The sequence below is a fragment of the Bipolaris maydis genome, assembly GCF_028858645.1.
Source record: "Bipolaris maydis strain C4 unplaced genomic scaffold PSV08scaffold_7, whole genome shotgun sequence".
In the NCBI taxonomy this organism is placed as follows: Eukaryota; Fungi; Ascomycota; class Dothideomycetes; order Pleosporales; family Pleosporaceae; genus Bipolaris; species Bipolaris maydis.
In genome coordinates, this window is record NW_027093863.1 from 998,671 (window position 1) to 1,016,817 (window position 18,147).

Consider the following 18,147-nt stretch of genomic DNA (forward strand, 5'->3'; position numbering starts at 1 on the left):
TCCAAATATAGCAATGGTAATGCTGCAGAGCATACTTTTTAGTGCTTACGTGGGAGCGAGTAGTCAGAGAGAGGTTCTATTGGAGTTTTGTAGAGTCCCAAATACATGACGAAATCAAACGTGTACTTTGGGGGCCGAAACAAGTCACTGGGCTGGTGGCGATGGAAACACACGTACATGGTTACACTGCGAAAGCAGGACTAGGTACACTGGGTCGAATACACAACAGAAGCGTTTTTTGAATCTGAAGATGGAATTGCTCATGATGAATCGTTTAGCCAAGATAAAGACTAAGACTATATTTTTTCTAGTCTAGAGAAACATTCATCACGAACCGAACAGCCCCCGGCCATGAAATTTTGTATAAGAGAACAACAAGAAAAGAAGAAAGGGTATATCGATAGCACACCAACCCATGAAAAAACAACCCTCAAGCATCCAAAAGAAAAAGAAGAAAGAAAGAAAAAAAAACTCCCTGACAGCCCCTCTCCCTCCACCAATCCCCCCACTCTGCTCCCCCTAAACAGCCGTATGCACAATCCTGGGCACTTGAGGCATCTCCCCCCCATCAACCCTCTCATAATACCTCGACCGCGTCGACGCCGTACTCGTACTCCGCGGGCGTCCCACGCTCCTCACTCCGGCCTCGCCATCGACGGGACTCAACAGCACCGAACCCTGCGACCCGCTACTACTAGTTGCGCTAACACTGCTTCCTACACTGACGGCACGATCCGTCGTCACAGCACGCCCGGGACCCGTCGCAAGCCCGGCGGCAAGCGGATCCTGGTGCTCCTCCATCGGCGTAATGTGCAGGGGGACAAGATGCATGGTATCGGTGCTTGCGCGCTTTCTGCGGTCGTCGGCATCGGAATCGACGTAGAGCGTTACGCTGCTGGCGCGGTCGCGGCTGAACATGTTTTCCTTGTCTTTGTTTGGGGCGAGGAGGGCCGCGGCGTCGGGTTTCTGTGTCGCGAGCTTTTTGGTCTGATGGCGCCGGTAGAGGAAGAGGGATAGGGCGCCAGCGAGGAGAAGGACGCAGATAATGATGAAGATTGTGGTGGAGATTATATTTGCTTTTGTCCAGTAGGTTGTTGTGGGCTTGGATTTTAGGGAGCCGGTGGGCGTGGGGGAGAGGGCTTCGGGGGTTGTATCTGCTGGGGTGGGAGCCATGGTGGTGAGAGATAGTTTGGAACAGGTGTGTTCAGTGAGGAGGGGTTGAGTTGTAGTCGAGGTCACTGGGATGGACTAGTGGCTTGTGGGAGGAGGGTATAGAGTAAGAGATATACGACGGTAGTTTATGCTCCAATAGTCTCAACTAAGAGTAGCGGCAGTGTAGTCTTGATAGTCGAGAAACTTTAACTGGCCTGAACCCAGCTACCGGGCACCAGGCAGACATATATCTGCCCGTTAAATGAAACATATTGTGCATAGACGCGTTCAGATCTCAAGACCAATGGCGCCGAATCGGCGAAAAGGCGTCCACTACGTGTTCTCGTTCGTCACAGAAGAAACAAGATGCTCAGCCTCAAGCACGTGTGGGGAAAACTAGGCCCTCCATCTTGAAAAAGGTCACTGCGCCCTTCGGTAGAGGAATGAAACGAAGATGCCTAGCGAATGATAGGACGTGAAGAAGGGCCGTCAAAGCTATGACTACACCCAGTCAAGTAGGGAGATGGTGAGAAAGGATTGCGGAGCAAATGGCGGTGGCACAGGGTGGTAGACGGGATGTGCTAAACATGCGTCTAAGGGGAGGCGCCATGATCGAGCCATACACACCGACATGCTGCGAGTGGACTTGGGGTCTCCTCACACGTGCGGACAAAAAAGGTTTGCGGCCTTACTGCATTCACACGTGCAGCTGAGAGAATGAGCTCAGCTGGTGGAACTGCCAACATTAGACGGCTGATGTCGCCAGCACTTGCCCAACACGTCACTTTGCGCTGACCAAAACTGCCAAACGACCCCCAAAAACCTCTACGACATGAGAACGATTGGATATGTTCACATAAACATGCGGCTTAAACTAAGGTGTGTTGTAGGATGTTGGTTTCGGAAGTTAGGCCAATAGTACGGCGACCAGCGCTAGGAGAAATGAGCGGAAACAAACGACGATTCGGCGGGCACAAGGCTGAACGCTGCTGGACCCTCGTCTTTGTTGCTTCTGCAAGTCTGCCTAGACCAAGCCAAAAGTAGGGAGTGGAGAGGAATGTGCGCAAATTTGCAAGAGATGGAGGCCTGCTTCTGAGTATTTTGCGGCAAGCCACAAAGCCATGATGCGAGGAGGGGAGGCTCCCGCTGCGGCGCCACGCTGTTAAGATGGTACAGTTACTTGCAGGAGAGGGGTTGCGGGGCCAATGGAAGACCAAGAATTGCCGACCAGAGGCTTGTAGGAATGAGACAACTCATCAGATGCGGCGTGGCGACTTGTGAGAGCAAAGAATGTCACCCACTAACCAGCAGGCGTGGTGTTGAAGTGGTGATGTGGGTCGTCCGATAACGGGGAAGGGTCATGCACAGTTTGGACCCCAAATCTTTGCCTGTCTGCTAGCGCCCTCGCTAACGTTGCTATGCTATTTCTGGGTTCGCGAAAAACAGCTGCGCCACAAGTCCAAGTCAGAGTCGTCTGTGCAAGAACGGCAAAAGCCGCATACAACTGTCAACAAATGAGAGGCTTGCTAGGAGGCTTGTGCGTACATCCTACCTCATGTTGCATATTCCTAAGAAGCTTGCCTAGTCAAAGCATCATTTGACGGAATATTCCGTCATGGTTTCAACTAAAAACTAAACCTCCAAAAAGCTGTACATGCGATATGTACTTGGTATGCAAGAAATTCTAAAAACCGTATGAAAGCGAGGATATTTCCTGATCCCTTTGGACGTATGTACGGATTATTGAAATTCACTAATTTATTAAGCCACATGAAAGTTATGTAACCAACATGTACGCAACACCGGACATGTACATACATGCTAAAGAAAGAACCAGCCTATTCACTTTGAACAATCACAGCAAGGCAGAACCAATGCAAATTCTGCAGCCCAAACCTCATGTCGTTTATCGAATACCCTCCAAACTTCCTTACTCTATGCAGGCAAATCCTTCACATCAATCCTAAAACCCGTCATTGGTATTGTTCGTTTATACAACCAGACGGCGTAATGAATGCATATTCATTGGGCCATGAGGAGTGAGCGGGAAGGCTAGATACAGAGTTCAACGGACAAGACGAAAAAAGGGTAAGGACCATGGGGTTACTGATTTTTTGCTGGGCGTGGAAGAAAGATTGAAGGGATGTGGGGGGAAGGGGGTATTTAGGATGTCGTTTCTGTCCCTGGCAATCTGGTGGCTTGAGCTCTAACGGGACGTTTGTTTGTTTTACCGGTCCATTTTTGGAGGGTTCATTTTTTCTCTTTGCCCTTGTTCGTAGGTTTCTGGATCTTCTAAAAATGATAGCATACATTATATTCTTCCTTGAACACACGAAACGAAATAATAAATAACTCGTCAAGAACTCAAGGGGAGAGTACAAATGTTTGCAAAAATATTCATTTCAAGTTATCCATACTTAATAAAGTGTATGGCCGCGTAGGCTACGCTATGTAATGCCCTCTTGCAGCGCAAAAAGAAAACCCTCGTTTCATTGTATAAATCTCAATGGAAAACATAAGAAACAAGAAAGCAAGATACAACAGCTCCTTCACGGCTGATGTATGAATAAAGCGCCGGTCCCAATGCATAATTTGAACCAAAAGGCCCCCACCCAAAAGAGGCACGCATGCCAAATCCGGAATCAAAAAATCTCCCCAAACCAATCCTTTTTTTTTCTCCGTAATGTGTAAAAAAAACCTGGCTCTACTCCAAGGAAAGGTTCTCTCTCTTCCAGTTTTCGTGTAGTACAGCAATGGTGCTAGCGGCGTCTTTGCAACGCGGAGGCGCACGGGCTGGAAGGTCGATGACAGCGCGACGTAGCACAGCGCGAGCAGGGACACCGTAGAACTGGATGAATTTTTTGTAGTAATCGCGAATCAGGCCGCTGAGAATGGCGAAATGGCCAGGCCAGAGCTGGTCGGGTGGAGTATTGCAGATTGAAACAATCGCTCTCCAGTACTCTGATGTGGCTATCGCAGGGGTCTTTGATGCAAATGAGCGGAGAGACATGGACGCATAACCGGCGCCGATACCGCGCATACGCTGAGAGTATGATTCTGGGGTAGAGTCTGGCCTCCATCCTAATCGTAACCGGCCTTCCTTTGTATCCATGGTGCCACGAATACCGAATAGAGGTGGACAGGCCTTGTGGAACTTGGCTAGGGCGATATCAGTAAGTGGAAGGCCGTTCCACATGTACTTTTGATCACCAAACAGACTGGCTGCAATTAAGCCAATCTCTTGGATGATACGGCCGTCTGTGTTTGCCGCTTCCTTTTCGAATTGTTTGACAAGGAACTTTTCAAAACAAATCCAAACGTAAAGCAGGAAAGCAGGGTATGCGGCGTCGTTTTGGTTGGCTAGTTGCGGGATCTGATGCGAAACGATATATGGGCGGATATCAATCATGGGCCCTGGTGTTGCCAAGGCGACGTCAAAGCACTCTGTTCGGAGCCGTTTGATGGCGGCGGCGCTGTCTTTGCGCTCAACGTTGATCTGACCAAGTCGAGTGCGGAGGGCGCGCCGAGCGTCACCGACTGGACCCTTGAGGGGCGAGGATGGTTTTTTGTGTTCCTCCCAGAATGCCTTGCGGAACTCCTTCATGCGCTGGTGGAGTTGGAGGTATTGGTTGTGCAATTGCTCAAAATTGCTGGTTGGCGCTGGGGCACTGGTCGCTGGCTTGGGCGCAGCTACTTGGGCAGGCGCGGCGGCGGCGGCGGTGGGCTGTGGTGCTGGTTGTTGTGGAGCTTGCTGGCGAGCTTTCTCAGCAGCAGCAGCGGCCTCGGCAGCTTTTCGATCGACCTCTGCCTTTTCTTTTTGCTGCCGTTCAGCTGCAGCCTCTTGCTCCCTCTGAGCCCTGATCCTTGCATCTGCCTCCTGAAGCTTCTTTTGGTGCTCGGCAGCCTGGCGGGCGGCTTCCTCTTCACGCTGCTTTGCTTCGAGAGCTCTCCGGTGGGCCTGCTCCTCCTCGCGAGCCTTTTGCTCGCGCAGGCGCTCAATCTCCCTCCGCTGGTTTTCCTCGTGGCGGAGACGAGCCTGTTCCTCTTCCAAGGCCAGTCGCTCAATCTCTAGCTTTGCGGAGCGAAAAACGCGCTCGTGTTCCTCGGCCGCGTAGGCCAGTTGTTCGGCGTGTCGCTTGGCCCGCTCGGCTGCATCTTGGTCGAGCTTTTCATTGAATTGGCTGTCCGAGATACTAAGTCGGAGGTTGAACTCGAGGGCAAGTTTCCGATTCGGACTTTCGTAGGGGTCGCGATTCAGGGACTCGCGGTGAGGGCGCAGGCTGCTTCGGTTCGGCGATAGGCGTGTCGGAGAAGCATCCAGGAAACTCGAACCAAACGAAGTCGCAGTGTGCATGCTGGAAGACGATGTACCCGATCTGGCGGGCATTGTGGCGGCGTGGAGGAGGGGTCGGGCAGGGCAGGGCGATTGGGGAAAGGGTGGTTGGTGAAAAGAGGTGAAAGCGGTCGGTTGGACGCTAGTAGTTTGGCTGTACACTTCAGCACTGGGGTCACGTGAGCGCGCATATCTCTCCGCACATCCCTGTCGCAGCTGTCACCGCGTTGGCGACACGTTCGTTGTCTGTTCTGTGGTGCCGCCGTGGGCAGCAGCAACGCCTGGCCGCCGCGAGCCATGTCTTGGGGTGTTTTATTTATTTGTTTATTTACTTATATACATGTGTATTGGCGTATACAGTGGTCGATGCATTGGCATGCAGGTACATGGGCACCCATATTTGAGTTTGTTGCCGACCCCAGCGCTCTGCTGCTTGGGTACAAGTACTATGTAGGTAGTACGTATCCGTGCATGTTCTGCCGCTAGGCTGGTGTTGGCTGGGGCGGTCGAGTGGGTGCCACCTCGATCACGTCGGACAGCTCGATCGTGTTCGTCTGTCGCTATCATCGAGCGACGAGTGAGATGAGAAGGGGGGCCCAGGGATACTTCCATGAGTCGTGCCGTGGACAAACAAGTGTGTCGGAATTTCATAAACTTCACCAGACGCGTCGAGTGGAGAGCGTGAGCCGCCGCAAGCTGGTGGGACCGGGGCTCGGTGCACCCTGAAGGCGCTCGTTTCACTGACAAACGATGGCTGATGTGACAGTTTGTTGCTCGGCGCCCTCCATGGCCCACCGTGATCCGACGCAGATGGGCGTATTTACATAGCTAGGCGAGGACGCCAATCTCTCCTTGCTCAGTGTAGCAGCCAGACTCGTGTTTCCGCACAGGCGGTGGCGGGCGTGCCGCCGTCTGCGGCCTAGCTGTTGTGATGAATATCAGAAACGGTGCGGGACTGTCCAGGCGTGAAACGTGTAGACCAAAACATGGTGCTTCACCCGGCGCGCACTGAGACTGGAACGCGCAGCAGGCGTACGTGTGGGCGAGGGCGAGGGCGAGGCGTGGACGTGGTACGCAGCATCTCGTATATAGAGCGTCGACGCCTGCAGGACTGCCTCAGTCCCCCCTCATAGCCCGGCGCTGACCCTCCCTCGCTCGTCTCCCTCGATCCCCGGTGCTTGGTGCGGGTGCTGTGCATTTGGCCCATTTTGTTTTCATCCCATCCCATCCCATCCCCATCCCCCATCTCGTCCCATCCCGTCGCCGCCCCCCGGAGTGACGTACGTGAGCGCAGGCCTGGTTTGCGGCGGACAAGCACGTGCCGATCGCTTCCCAATCCGACCATCAGGCCAAGTCCCGCCATAGCCCATCACCACCTTCATCGCCCGTCGACGCTGCTGGCCGCCCTCTCTCTGCCCTTTTCCTCCCGCAGCCCTCTGTGCCCCCCTCTTTCCCCTCATCCTCTCTCCTCGATCGCTCCCTCCTTCGAAGCACTCTCTCCGCCCCGTTCTTTCGTGTTGGCACTGCCCACAGCAACCCGCTCCAGGGAACCCGCGCTCCTTGACCAGCTCGACCCTCCTTATCACGCCCTCCCCCCGGTCACCTTGATATCCATCCATCTGTCCACACACGACATCCGCCCTCGCCACCTGCACGCCTCCCACCCGACCCATTGTCTAGAAAAAGTATCCTCTTCGCTCCCCAAAGCACCGCCTGACAAGCACGCTTGCTCTTACGTGAGTTTGTCCCCTCCCCGCTAGCTCCTTCTGAAGCATGCCACCTGCCGGCCCTGCGTCAACCAGCTCCATTCCTCCACCCCGACCGCCCATCTGCCTCCTTCACCCCCATCCCCTGCCTTTCTTGTACCCTCTCGCTCGCTGGACCCATCCATTGGGCCGCCCTCGCTCACACCCACTAGGCTACACAAGCTTCTTTTTTGGCCATTCCGTGTCCGTCCATCACTCCACGACTAGTACACACGCTCTGCACCCGGGCACAGAAAACACTACACACCCATATCCGATATGGATCAACAACAAGGCCAGCAGGGCCCCATGGGTCCCGCCGGCCGCCGTCTGCATATTGCGCATCGCCGCAGTCCCTCAGAGCTGACGCCACTGATGAGTACGTTTGCCCAACTCCTCGACGCCCATTCTCACGTCTGGTAAGCTTAGCAGCTGCTGACACGCATGACACAGTGGAACAACTAGCCATTGCACAGCAGATTGAAGTCCTCCAGCAGCAACAGCAGCAGATCGCCGCAACACACCAGCAATATGTCAACATGGGTATGATTCAGCCGCAGCAGCAGCTGGGCAACTTTCAGATGCAGGGCCAAATGCCCAGCGTCTCTCCCCAAGTCAACAACTACCAATTTGCCCAGCAGATGCCCCAGCAACAACAGCATCTCGCTGTCCCAATGAACGCTCCCGCCCAGCCCTCCGCCCACCGCCGCAACCAGTCCGCCCTACCCAACGTTGGTCTGGGTCCTCCACCCGCACCCTCTTCCGGAGCCTCTGGATTTGGCGAATTTGGTGCACAGCAAGGTGGCCAAGGTAGAGAGAATGTAAACCCTCGTGGCCGCGGCGGTGGCGGTGCTGGTGGCTCTGGTCACACCCGTCGTCACTCACTCGCTCTCGCAGACGCCAAGAAGGCTGCTGAGCAAGCCGAGTCGAAGCGGAAGACCTCGGGCTTCCAGTTTCCCATCCCAGGCTCAACTGAGGGCAGCTCCAACCGTGATGCAAGCCCTGGCGCACCTGGTGCCGCCAACGACACCCCTTCAGGCCGAGGTGGACGAGGCGCCCACGGCCGTAGCCAGAGCATGGCTGTCGGACGTGGTGGTGGAGGTGCCGGTCGAGGTGGACCATCTTTCTCGTTCCCAGCCACAAGTGAGAACCCTACCAACCAGGCTACTCAGCAGGGCGAGTTCCAACGCCGTGGCAGTCAGGGCCATGGCCGCAGCCAATCACGCAACTTTGAGGGCAACTGGAGACAGCCCCAGAATAACAATCAGCAGCAGTCTACTCAAGACAACCAGTCGCAGAACATGGGCAACTTCAACATGAACCAAACCGCCAATGCCGCTCCTTTCCAACCCGGTCACCGCAGTCGTGGGTCGGTCAACCAGTCCCTTGGTGGTCTTGGCAACTTCCAGTATGCTGGCCAGCCACAGATGCAAATGCAGTCACCTCAGGCCCAGCTCCTGCTGCAACAGCAGATGTTCGGTCAGCCACTGAACCCTATGCAGATCGCTCACTTGCAAGCCCTTCAGGCTGCTCAGATGCAAGGTGGCCTCGGCGGTAGCCAGCATGCTCCGCAGATGAACATGCAACAACAACATCAGCAGCAACGCAAGACACTATTCACTCCTTACCTTCCACAGGCAACCCTGCCTGCCCTTCTCGGCGACGGCCAACTCGTTGCCGGTATCCTCCGCGTCAACAAGAAGAACCGCAGCGATGCCTATGTGACGACTACTGACCTGGATGCTGACATTTTCATCTGTGGTAGTAAAGACAGGAACCGAGCTCTCGAAGGAGATCTCGTTGCTGTTGAACTTCTTGACGTTGACGAAGTGTGGGGACAGAAACGTGAAAAAGAAGAGAAGAAGAAGCGCAAGGACAACGCTGACCCTCGCGGTGCTAGTATTGCCGTTAACGATGCCACCACGCAACCTGAAACTGGCTCTGAGGGTGGTATCCGTCGACGTGGCAGTCTTCGCCAGCGACCAACACAGAAGAAGAATGACGATGTTGAAGTCGAGGGACAAAGCTTACTCCTCATGGAGGAGGAGGAAATCAACGATGAGCTCAAGCCTCTGTACGCAGGTCACATTGTTGCCGTCATCGAGCGTGTCGCAGGACAAATGTTCTCTGGGTAAGCAGTCACGGTTCACGCACATTCATACTCTTACTGACTTATATAACAGTTCTCTCGGACTCCTCCGTCCTAGCAGCCAAGCTACAAAGGAGAAGCAGGAAGCCGAGCGCCAAGCTCGCGAAGGCAACACTGGCCGAACTCAACCAGAGCGCCAGGATAAACCCAAGATTGTCTGGTTCAAGCCTACAGACAAGCGTGTGCCCTTGATTGCTATCCCCACCGAACAAGCACCACGGGACTTTGTCGAGAAACACCAGGAATACGCCGACCGCATTTTTGTGGCATGCATCAAGCGATGGCCCATTACGTCGCTGCATCCCTTTGGTACCCTTGTTGAGCAGCTTGGTGTCATGGGTGACCTTAAGGTGGAAACCGATGCGCTCCTGCGCGACAACAACTTCGGCCCAGATGACTTCTCTGACGCCGTTATCAAGAACGTTGGCTTCGAGGACTGGTCGGTTGCCAATGACGGCGAAGAGGCCTTGAAGAACCGCCGCGACTTCAGGGGTGAGGAGACATTCACCATCGACCCCAATGGCAGCAAGGAGCTCGATGATGCCATTCACTTCAAGTACCTCGACGACGGCCGCGTCGAGATTGGTGTCCACGTGACCGACATTGCCCATTTTATCAAGGCCAACTCACTTGTCGACCGTGAGGCCAAGAAGCGCGGAACTGCCGTGTACCTCATGAACCGCACTGTCAACATGCTACCCCCTAAGCTGTCCAACGATATCTGCTGCCTCAACCCTGGCGAGGAACGCTACACTGTCAGTGTTGTCTTCAAGGCCGATCCGGCTTCTGGCAAGGTCTTTGAAGATGAGACTTGGATTGGCAAGTCTGTGATCAAGAGCTCTGGAAAGCTGTCGTATGACGAGGTCGACTCCGTTATCAGCGGCAACGACGATTCAGTCTCGGCAGCCCGTGCTAAGGACATCAAGATGCTGCATCACATCTCGCAAAAGTTCCGCCAGACTCGCTTTGGCGATCGCGTTTCCGACGTCAAGGCGCTGCGCCTAATGTACCAATTGGACGACGAGAACGTTCCTGTCGAGCAAAACATTTTCGACTCTTCTCCTGCGCACGAATGCATTGAAGAGCTCAGCCACCTCGTCAACGCCACCGTTGCGAAGAAGCTTGCGGCAGGCCTGCCAGAAAAGGCTCTTCTGCGCCGCCAAGCACCTCCCAACCCCCGCCGATTGATGACAATTGCGGAGCGCATGGGTGCCATTGGATACGAGCTCAACACAGAGAGCAGCGGTTCTCTCCAGAACAGCTTGTTCGAGGTTGAGGATGACGATCTCCGAAAGGGTATGGAGACCTTAGTTATCAAGTCGATGCCCCGTGCCAAGTACTTTATCGCGGGCAAGCTACCTGAGGAACAGTATCCCCACTACGCCCTCAACCTCCCCAGGTACACTCACTTCACCAACCCATCCCGCCGCTATGCCGATATTGTTGTGCACCGCCAGTTGGAGGCTGTCCTGTCAAACGGTGCCATTGAGTTCACCGAAGACATTGAGGCTCTCGCCAAGACTGCTGAGATGTGCAACACCAAGAAGGACTCGGCTCACTCTGCCCAAGAGCAGAGCGTTCACATTGAAGCTTGCCGCAAGATGGACAAGGTCAGGCAGGAGAGTGGCGGTGATCTCATCGCGGAAGGTATCGTCCTCTGCGTGTACGAGTCTGCTTTCGACGTGCTCATTCCCGAGTGGGGCTTCGAGAAGCGCGTCCATTGTGACCAGCTTCCTCTCAAGAAGGCCGAGTTCGACAAGAACAAGCGTCTGCTTGAGCTCTACTGGGAGAAGGGTGTTCCATCATCCAACTACATCCCAGAGGACGAGCGACCCAAGCATGGCTCACTCCGTTCAGCCAATGCTGCCGCAGCCGCGCGTGAGGCTGAGGCAGCGAAGCAGCGTGCGAGAGAACAAGAAGAAGCTCAGCGCAGGCAGATGGACACGGGCACCATGTCGACCAACGAGGAGGCTGCGCTATTTGACGACGATGATGACGATGATGATGCCAACGACCTCAACTCGAACATGGCTGGTGTATCGCTGAACCCCGACCGCCCAACTCAGAGTATGCCCCCCTCGCCCACCAGGCGCGATCTTCCTGGCGCTCCTCACCGCGTCAACTCGGATTCGAAGATTGCCCAAAGTGCCGGCGAGGCTGCAGAGAACAAATTGACCAACAAGGAGAAGTACCTGAGCTGGTTCACTCTGCGCGAGGAGAACGGCGACTACATCCAGGACGTACGGGAGATGACGAGGGTTCCAGTCATTCTTAAGACGGATCTGACCAAGAGTCCTCCGTAAGTTAATGTGCTTGTCGATATTTTTTTGAACTCTGCTAACCGAAAACCTTTAGTTGCTTGACCATCCGATCCCTGAACCCATATGCCCTCTAGGCAACTTGGACGCCTTGACTCTGTGTGGGCGCCTGCCGGTTAGGATGCAATAGCGTGTCTGGACATGTGGGCAGACCTGGCACCTGTTGTCTTGGTATAAAAAATTGAATGAAGGATATTTACTAGGTTATGGGCCAAGAAAAGCACGGAAATCTGTGTATTGTTTATGTGCATGCGGCCAAGTAGCCTAAGTCGCGACATACACGGTTGCAGCTCTTATATGCAGTAGCGGTAGTGGATAGTACATTTTAATGTGTTGTTAACCTTGCAAAGGCACGTGTTCCCGGGTGAAGATCTCAAGCTTGTTTGACCGTGACGGGCGTGTGCATTGAAGCCAACTCCACAAATCTCGCGGGTGCCTGGTAAGGCTACATGTGTGGTATGGCATGCGGCCTCGGGCTTTTGACAGGACCAGGTTTTGACACGCGACATGGCGGTCCGGAGAGCAAGATTAGACAGACATTGGCTGTGTGAGGTGGAAACATGGTCCTGCATTGCGTAAGTACCGGTCTTTGTTTATCCCGGTGGGATCGATTGCGACAAGCTGCCGGCATCCGGGCCTCAAGGTGATACTGGGGCAAGGCATCTCCACCAACGGATCTACTGCTTCCCATGCCCAATCCGGGCTTGGTCGACTAGTGTGCCTGTACCTGCATTCGTTTCTCGCGCCTTGGGGCCTAAGGTGTCAGGTCCATAGAGCCGAAATGTCAGTGGTTCTACATAAGACTTGGCAACTTGTTAATGTTTTGGATACCTCAGCCACGCTTACAACCCCTCGCTCTTGGTATCTTAACACTGTCTATACTACTCATCCACCAACCCCCTCGATAACCGCCGCCAACGAGAAGAAAATTTCGCGCCCGCTGTCCAGCCTGAGTGCACGCGCACTACGAGGCGGCTGCAGCCTTGGTGTTGAAACGGCCGCAAACATCAGTCTTCTTGCTAGAAACACACTCGTATTGACATGAAGAGCTGTTTGCTTCAAGCCTCATGTCATGAGCCACATCACCGTTCCGCACGGAAACTCTGCGTACCGCCGCCATTATTCCATGCGTTATGGCTCGCAGTCGAGTATTTCCAAGGGCGGCTCTGCTGTCTCCGCGCTCGTGTTGGTACTCTTGGGGTTTCAGGGTCGGCCTTCGCGTCACAGGCCCCTGGACCTGCTACATCACGCGCCTCCACCACTAACCCCATCACAACGTGCCAGACGAACTCGCCGGTTGCTACCCTGTCAGTGGGCAGTTCCTTGACGATCAATGGATCAATCCGCCAAGCTCCAAAGCTTCAACAGTCACGGATCTGGTTAGGGACGCCAGTGCATGGGCGGGAAATCCACTGTCCGCTACGAACACTACATCCGTCCTCCGGATTTAGTCTGGCGTCTCAGATGCGGTCTAGGAGTCGCAGCAGTATCTATAAGGTCCATTGGTAGCCCACCTTGTTTCCATACTTGTTTTCAGTTGGTTCATCATCGACGAGCTTCTTCTCTCTTCTCTTCCGTACCTAATAATCAAACCACATTCCTTACGGTTTGCCTTTTCTCAGTCCCTGGTTGGACTTTTTTTTTAGACAATTTTTAATAATCGAATCCAAAGCGAGTCTTTGCTGGAGGTCCCTCATTACCAACTTGTCTAACCTTTTCAACACCGAACCAACAAACTTTAATTCATCACTATGCCGAGCATAACATCCATACTCAAGGGCCTCGTGGCCGTGGCGCCTCTTGTGGCTGCCATCCCTGCCGAGTACGGTCGTCGGGAAATGGCCTCGATGTCAATGTCAATGCCCCCAACGATTACCGAGAAGGCAGAGGCTTCAGCGGCGTCATCCTCAGCGGCGTCATCCTCATCGGCGTCCCCATCGGCGTCCCCAGCGGCAGCAGCAGCAGGAGGCAAATTGACTGATGTTGACATCCTCAACTTGTAAGTGCACGACTGGAATTCAATGGTGGTGAGCAGAAGCTGACCACAAAAAGTGCCCTGACTGCCGAGCATCTCGAATCAAAATTCTACAGCATGGGTTTCGCCAAGTTCCCCATGAGCGACTTCATGGCCCTTGGTCTCAGCGAGACCCAGGTCAAGAGTCTTATGATGGTTGGCCAGACCGAGGCCACCCACGTAACCACTCTCCAGTCTGCCATTACCGGCGCTGGCGCAAAGCCCGTCGAGCCCTGCGACTACAACTTTGACGCTGCTCTCGCGAGCGCCGACGCCATGGTCAAGACTGCGCGTGTCCTCGAGGCTGTCGGTATCTCCGCCTACCTGGGTGCCGCCCCTCTTATCAACTCTTCCGATGTCCTTGCCGCCGCGGGATCCATTGTCACCGTCGAGGCCCGTCACCAGGCTTTCATCCGTGTCGCCGCCGGTGCCGAGCCTGTCCCCGCTGCTTTCGATGTCGCTCTTGAACCTCGTGCCGTCTTCACCCTCGCCGCTCAATTCATCAAGTCGTGCCCTCAAGGCTCCAACCTCAACATCCAGCCTTTCCCATCCATCGCCCTCCAGAACCCCGAGCAGGCTACCATTGGCCAGAACCTCAAGCTCGCCGACCCTGCTCAGCCCTCTGGTGCCAAGTTCTGCGCTTTCGTCGCTCCGTAAGTTTTTCACATTCGCTTTTTGGAGTATTAGATTCAAAGACTAACACTTTACACAGTACCGGTCCCCAATTCACGGACATCACCGATGGCAACTGCAAGGTCCCCGACGGCATCTCTGGTGAAGTCTACATGATGATCACCAAGAGCAAGGCCATTACCGATTCTGAGATCCTTGCCGGCCCCGCTGTCCTCCAGCCCTCATAAACGCTTTCACCCTCGTCTTTTAAAAAGAAATGGGCCGAAGCTAGCGCTGCGAAAGAGTCTTCCCGTTGTCAATATTCCCCTTTTGAACAGGGTTACGTGCGAAAGACTGGAGCGAGCAAAAGAACCTAGCAAGAGACGTTTTTTTTTCACGGGAGCGAAGTATGTGTATATGGACAAAAACTTTTTTTTTCTCTACAGTCGTTGAAATGCAAGTGTTGAAATCTCATCTATGAACATTTTTTCGACTGTACTGCTATTTTCCTTTTTTTCTTTTTCCTTTATCCGCATTGTTCATGTCTTTTTTTTGTGTTCACTTTTTCTTCACTAAGTCTGATTGGTTGTTTGTTGGTGGTGGGAAGAGACGAACACACACACACATCAAGATACCCTTCAAGCAAAATGGCAATAGGTAGTCGAAGAAGAGGCGCAGGGTGAGGAGGAGCAAGCAGCAGCAGCAGCAAAACAGGTGTGTAACCGGGTAAGGAAGATTCCGTGAATCATCCCATCTCGTCTCACACACGGTAGTGGTATATAGGTTCAGTTAATGGCAGGGGGTAAGGCAAGGTATAAGATAAACACGATAACGCTTTCAAATATCATCCAAAAAAATCCATTTCTTTGTTTTCCCATATATTTCTCGAGGCACTGATGCGACGCGGGGACTGACTCGTTTGGGGGGTAGGAGGGAAGGGGGGCAAGTACAGCGGTGAATAACTGAGTTGGAGATTGTGCATTACTTGTGACAAGTTCGGGTACGTTGCATGTATTGGAGTGGGTGGGGGTGGACCCCCCTCGTTGCAACGGGCGCGGTTTCAGCTCGCAGTTTATCAATACTTCGAGTTTAGGGCATTTATTAGCAGAGTAGAACCGGGAACAAGGTGCGCCACCCAAGCTCGACAACGTTTCTGACTTGCACGACGAACCTGCTCGCCCACCCACCCGGCTTTCTATGACATGAAATTTGTCATGCAGGATGTCGCAGTCTCTGTCGCGTACGTAGTAGTTTGGTCCACGTGTGCTGTATACGATGTGTTATTTTTCTTTGCAAAAACAAAAGTCACGTGTAGGGAGACAAGTCGATTTGCTGCAAGTCGGGCCGACAAGCCGAGGAAAACCTGGGGAAACCCTCTCTCCGCCACCCTCTTCTGTAATCTCCCGAACATCACCCGCCCGCACCGCGATTGACGCTAAAGTGCGAGATGCACCTGCGACTGATTGGCCGACAACGTGCATCGTCGTGTGGAGAAATACGACCAAAGTTGTTGAGTCGAACAGCAATGTCGATGAATGACTGAATAGCCCAGCCAGCCAGTCAGCCAGTGATCAAGAAGCACGGTAAAAACGGCGGTGCGAAAAGTGCGTTTGTGTTTCTTTTCTTTTTCTTTCCCCCTCCCACACACACACCTCTCTGGAGACTGTGGAGTCGGAAACCAACGTCATCGCATAGCTCGTAGTGTACTTAAACAATCCGAGGATAACGTTGGACCGTTTTTGTGCACGCACCCAAACCTTCTTTGCTCAAACCGGTTCCAACAACAACCCTTTTCACCACCAGACAATACCCCAAGAAATGGCGGCCGCGATGCACCAAAACGGAAGCGCATCAACCTGCCTCGAGCACCCCATCGAGCTCCAGGACGTCTCCGAGTACCTCTCCAAGCCCCCAGATGCCAAAGTAGCCGCCGGCTCGCTACATTCTACTCATGGTAGTAGTGCTGCTGCTGGTGGCGGCGGTCTGCGCCTTTCAGATACAAAGGGCGTGCAGAGTAGTGATCCCGTGGAGAATCTACCGTCGCCGACGACACAAGCAGCGCAGAAGCTGGAGCGGTGGAATCATCCTCGCTCAAACTTTTTCCGTACGGCAGCTGCGTTTTGGAGCTTTGTGGTCATGGGGAGTAATGATGCCGCCTATGGAGCTTTGATCCCATATGTATGTTTTGACCATCCCCTTTTTCTTTTTCTTTTTTTTTCCCCCACTTGAGATATATTTCTCCGACGACAATGCATTAAAGCTGTTGCTTGAAACACGGCTCGGAAAGATGAAAAGAAAACCCATACAAAGAATAAACACAAAGTATGGAGAAATTTGCTAATATGTTTTTTTCTTTGTTCGGAAATTATAGCTTCAAGAGTACTACAGACTATCTTTTGTAGTCATCTCACTCGTCTTCCTATCGCCACTCGTCGGATACACGGCGTCGGCGCTGCTCAACAATTCCATTCATCTCAAGTTTGGGCAAAGGGGCGTTGCGATTATTGCACCGAGCTGCCATTTGATCGCGTACATTGTTATTGCTGTGCACCCGCCGTATCCCGTTTTGGTTGTTATTTTTATGCTGGCTGGGTTTGGAAATGGACTTGCTGATGCTGCGTGGAGTAAGTGACATATTTTTTTCCTTTAAAAAAAAGAAGATGCTGACGACGAACATAGATGCCTGGATCGGTAACATGGCGAATCCGAACGAGGTTCTGGGCTTCTTGCATGCTTTCTACGGCCTTGGTGCTGTACTTGCCCCGTTGATTGCTACGACTATGGTTACAAAAGGAAACAGGTTGCCGTGGTATTCCTTCTACTACGTTATGGTACGTCAAATATTCCCTTTTCCCCAGAAACTCACATAGAATCATCATCTCATGGTAACAACGTTTGCAGATCGGTATGGCTGTCCTCGAGCTCGGCACGTCAATGACTGCCTTTTGGCGCGAAACGGGCGCAAAGTACCGTGCTGCTAACCCCCGTACCACGGATACAAAGGACAACCGCATGAAGGAAGCGCTTTTCCGCCTTCCTCAGGCTAGAGTCACTTGGCTCTGCGCATTGTTTTTGCTCGGCTACGTGGGCATCGAAGTTGCCCTTGGAGGCTGGATCGTCAAATTCATGCTCGAGGTGCGTGACGGCGAGGAATTCGCGAGTGGAATGACTGCAACGGGCTTCTGGATGGGAATCACCGTGGGAAGAGTTGTACTGGGCTTCGTGACACCACGACTGGGAGAGAAGTTGGCTATTACGGTGAGTTTTGGTCTTACTCTTTTTTTAATTGGTACAAGGATGTTTGATGACTGACGCACGGGGAAATAGATTTACCTCCCGCTAACCATGGCCCTCGAGCTGATCTTCTGGCTCGTCCCGCAATTCTACGTGTCGGCTGTTGCAGTTAGTTTGCAGGGATTCTTCCTCGGTCCTCTTTTCCCCGCTGCAATCGTCGCGGCTACGAAATTGCTCCCGCGTCACTTGCATGTCGGTGCGATAGGGTTTGCGGCTGCGTTCGGTGGGAGCGGAGCTGCTATTTTTCCTTTTGCGGTCGGCGCTATTGCGCAGGCAAAGGGCGTGCAGGTGTTGCAGCCGATTATTCTGGCGCTGTTGGCAGTGATTCTTGGGTTCTGGCTTTGTTTGCCCAGGATTCATAAGAAGAATGAGTGAGGTAGGTTTGTATTTGGACGTAGTTGAGAGAGGGGAGGTAAAGAAGGGTTCAAATTGGATAAAGAGCCACTATCTCGGTATGTCAGTACGGATTTGCTGAATATGAACAAGTTACATTCACTAGGAAACGAATCCACTTCCTCAAAAGGATTGTT

General features: G+C 53.3%; 5 protein-coding genes across 5 annotated transcripts; 3 read left to right on the plus strand and 2 right to left on the minus strand.

The window, feature by feature from the left end:
• Positions 1-519: 519 nt before the first annotated feature.
• On the minus strand, positions 520-1,511 carry PSV08DRAFT_401973 (uncharacterized protein; the record flags this gene model as incomplete). Its single annotated transcript, XM_066093630.1, has 1 exon — positions 520-1,511. The coding sequence occupies exon 1, from the start codon at positions 1,171-1,173 to the stop codon at positions 520-522; it is 654 nt and encodes a 217-aa protein (XP_065949122.1). The 5' UTR covers positions 1,174-1,511.
• A 2,028-nt stretch (positions 1,512-3,539) lies between these two features.
• Positions 3,540-5,562, minus strand: PSV08DRAFT_202843 (uncharacterized protein). Its single transcript, XM_014227115.2, has one exon. It carries the CDS (start codon positions 5,537-5,539, stop codon positions 3,857-3,859), a length of 1,683 nt encoding a protein of 560 aa, XP_014082590.1. The 5' UTR covers positions 5,540-5,562; the 3' UTR covers positions 3,540-3,856.
• A 1,626-nt stretch (positions 5,563-7,188) lies between these two features.
• PSV08DRAFT_42803 (uncharacterized protein) lies at positions 7,189-11,794 on the plus strand. The gene is made up of 5 exons (XM_014227114.2): positions 7,189-7,221; positions 7,404-7,609; positions 7,684-9,361; positions 9,414-11,678; positions 11,735-11,794. Exons 2-5 carry the CDS (start codon positions 7,510-7,512, stop codon positions 11,772-11,774), a joined length of 4,083 nt encoding a protein of 1,360 aa, XP_014082589.1. The 5' UTR covers positions 7,189-7,221; positions 7,404-7,509; the 3' UTR covers positions 11,775-11,794.
• Positions 11,795-13,282: 1,488 nt separating this feature from the next.
• On the plus strand, positions 13,283-14,815 carry PSV08DRAFT_223574 (ferritin-like domain-containing protein). The gene is made up of 3 exons (XM_014227113.2): positions 13,283-13,696; positions 13,750-14,364; positions 14,424-14,815. The coding sequence occupies exons 1-3, from the start codon at positions 13,449-13,451 to the stop codon at positions 14,569-14,571; spliced, it is 1,011 nt and encodes a 336-aa protein (XP_014082588.2). The 5' UTR covers positions 13,283-13,448; the 3' UTR covers positions 14,572-14,815.
• A 1,326-nt stretch (positions 14,816-16,141) lies between these two features.
• Positions 16,142-18,134, plus strand: PSV08DRAFT_223576 (major facilitator superfamily domain-containing protein; the record flags this gene model as incomplete). Its single annotated transcript, XM_014227111.1, has 5 exons — positions 16,142-16,501; positions 16,695-16,947; positions 17,003-17,154; positions 17,225-17,581; positions 17,651-18,134. The coding sequence occupies 5 exons, from the start codon at positions 16,142-16,144 to the stop codon at positions 17,990-17,992; spliced, it is 1,464 nt and encodes a 487-aa protein (XP_014082586.1). The 3' UTR covers positions 17,993-18,134.
• Between the last annotated feature and the right edge of the window lie 13 nt (positions 18,135-18,147).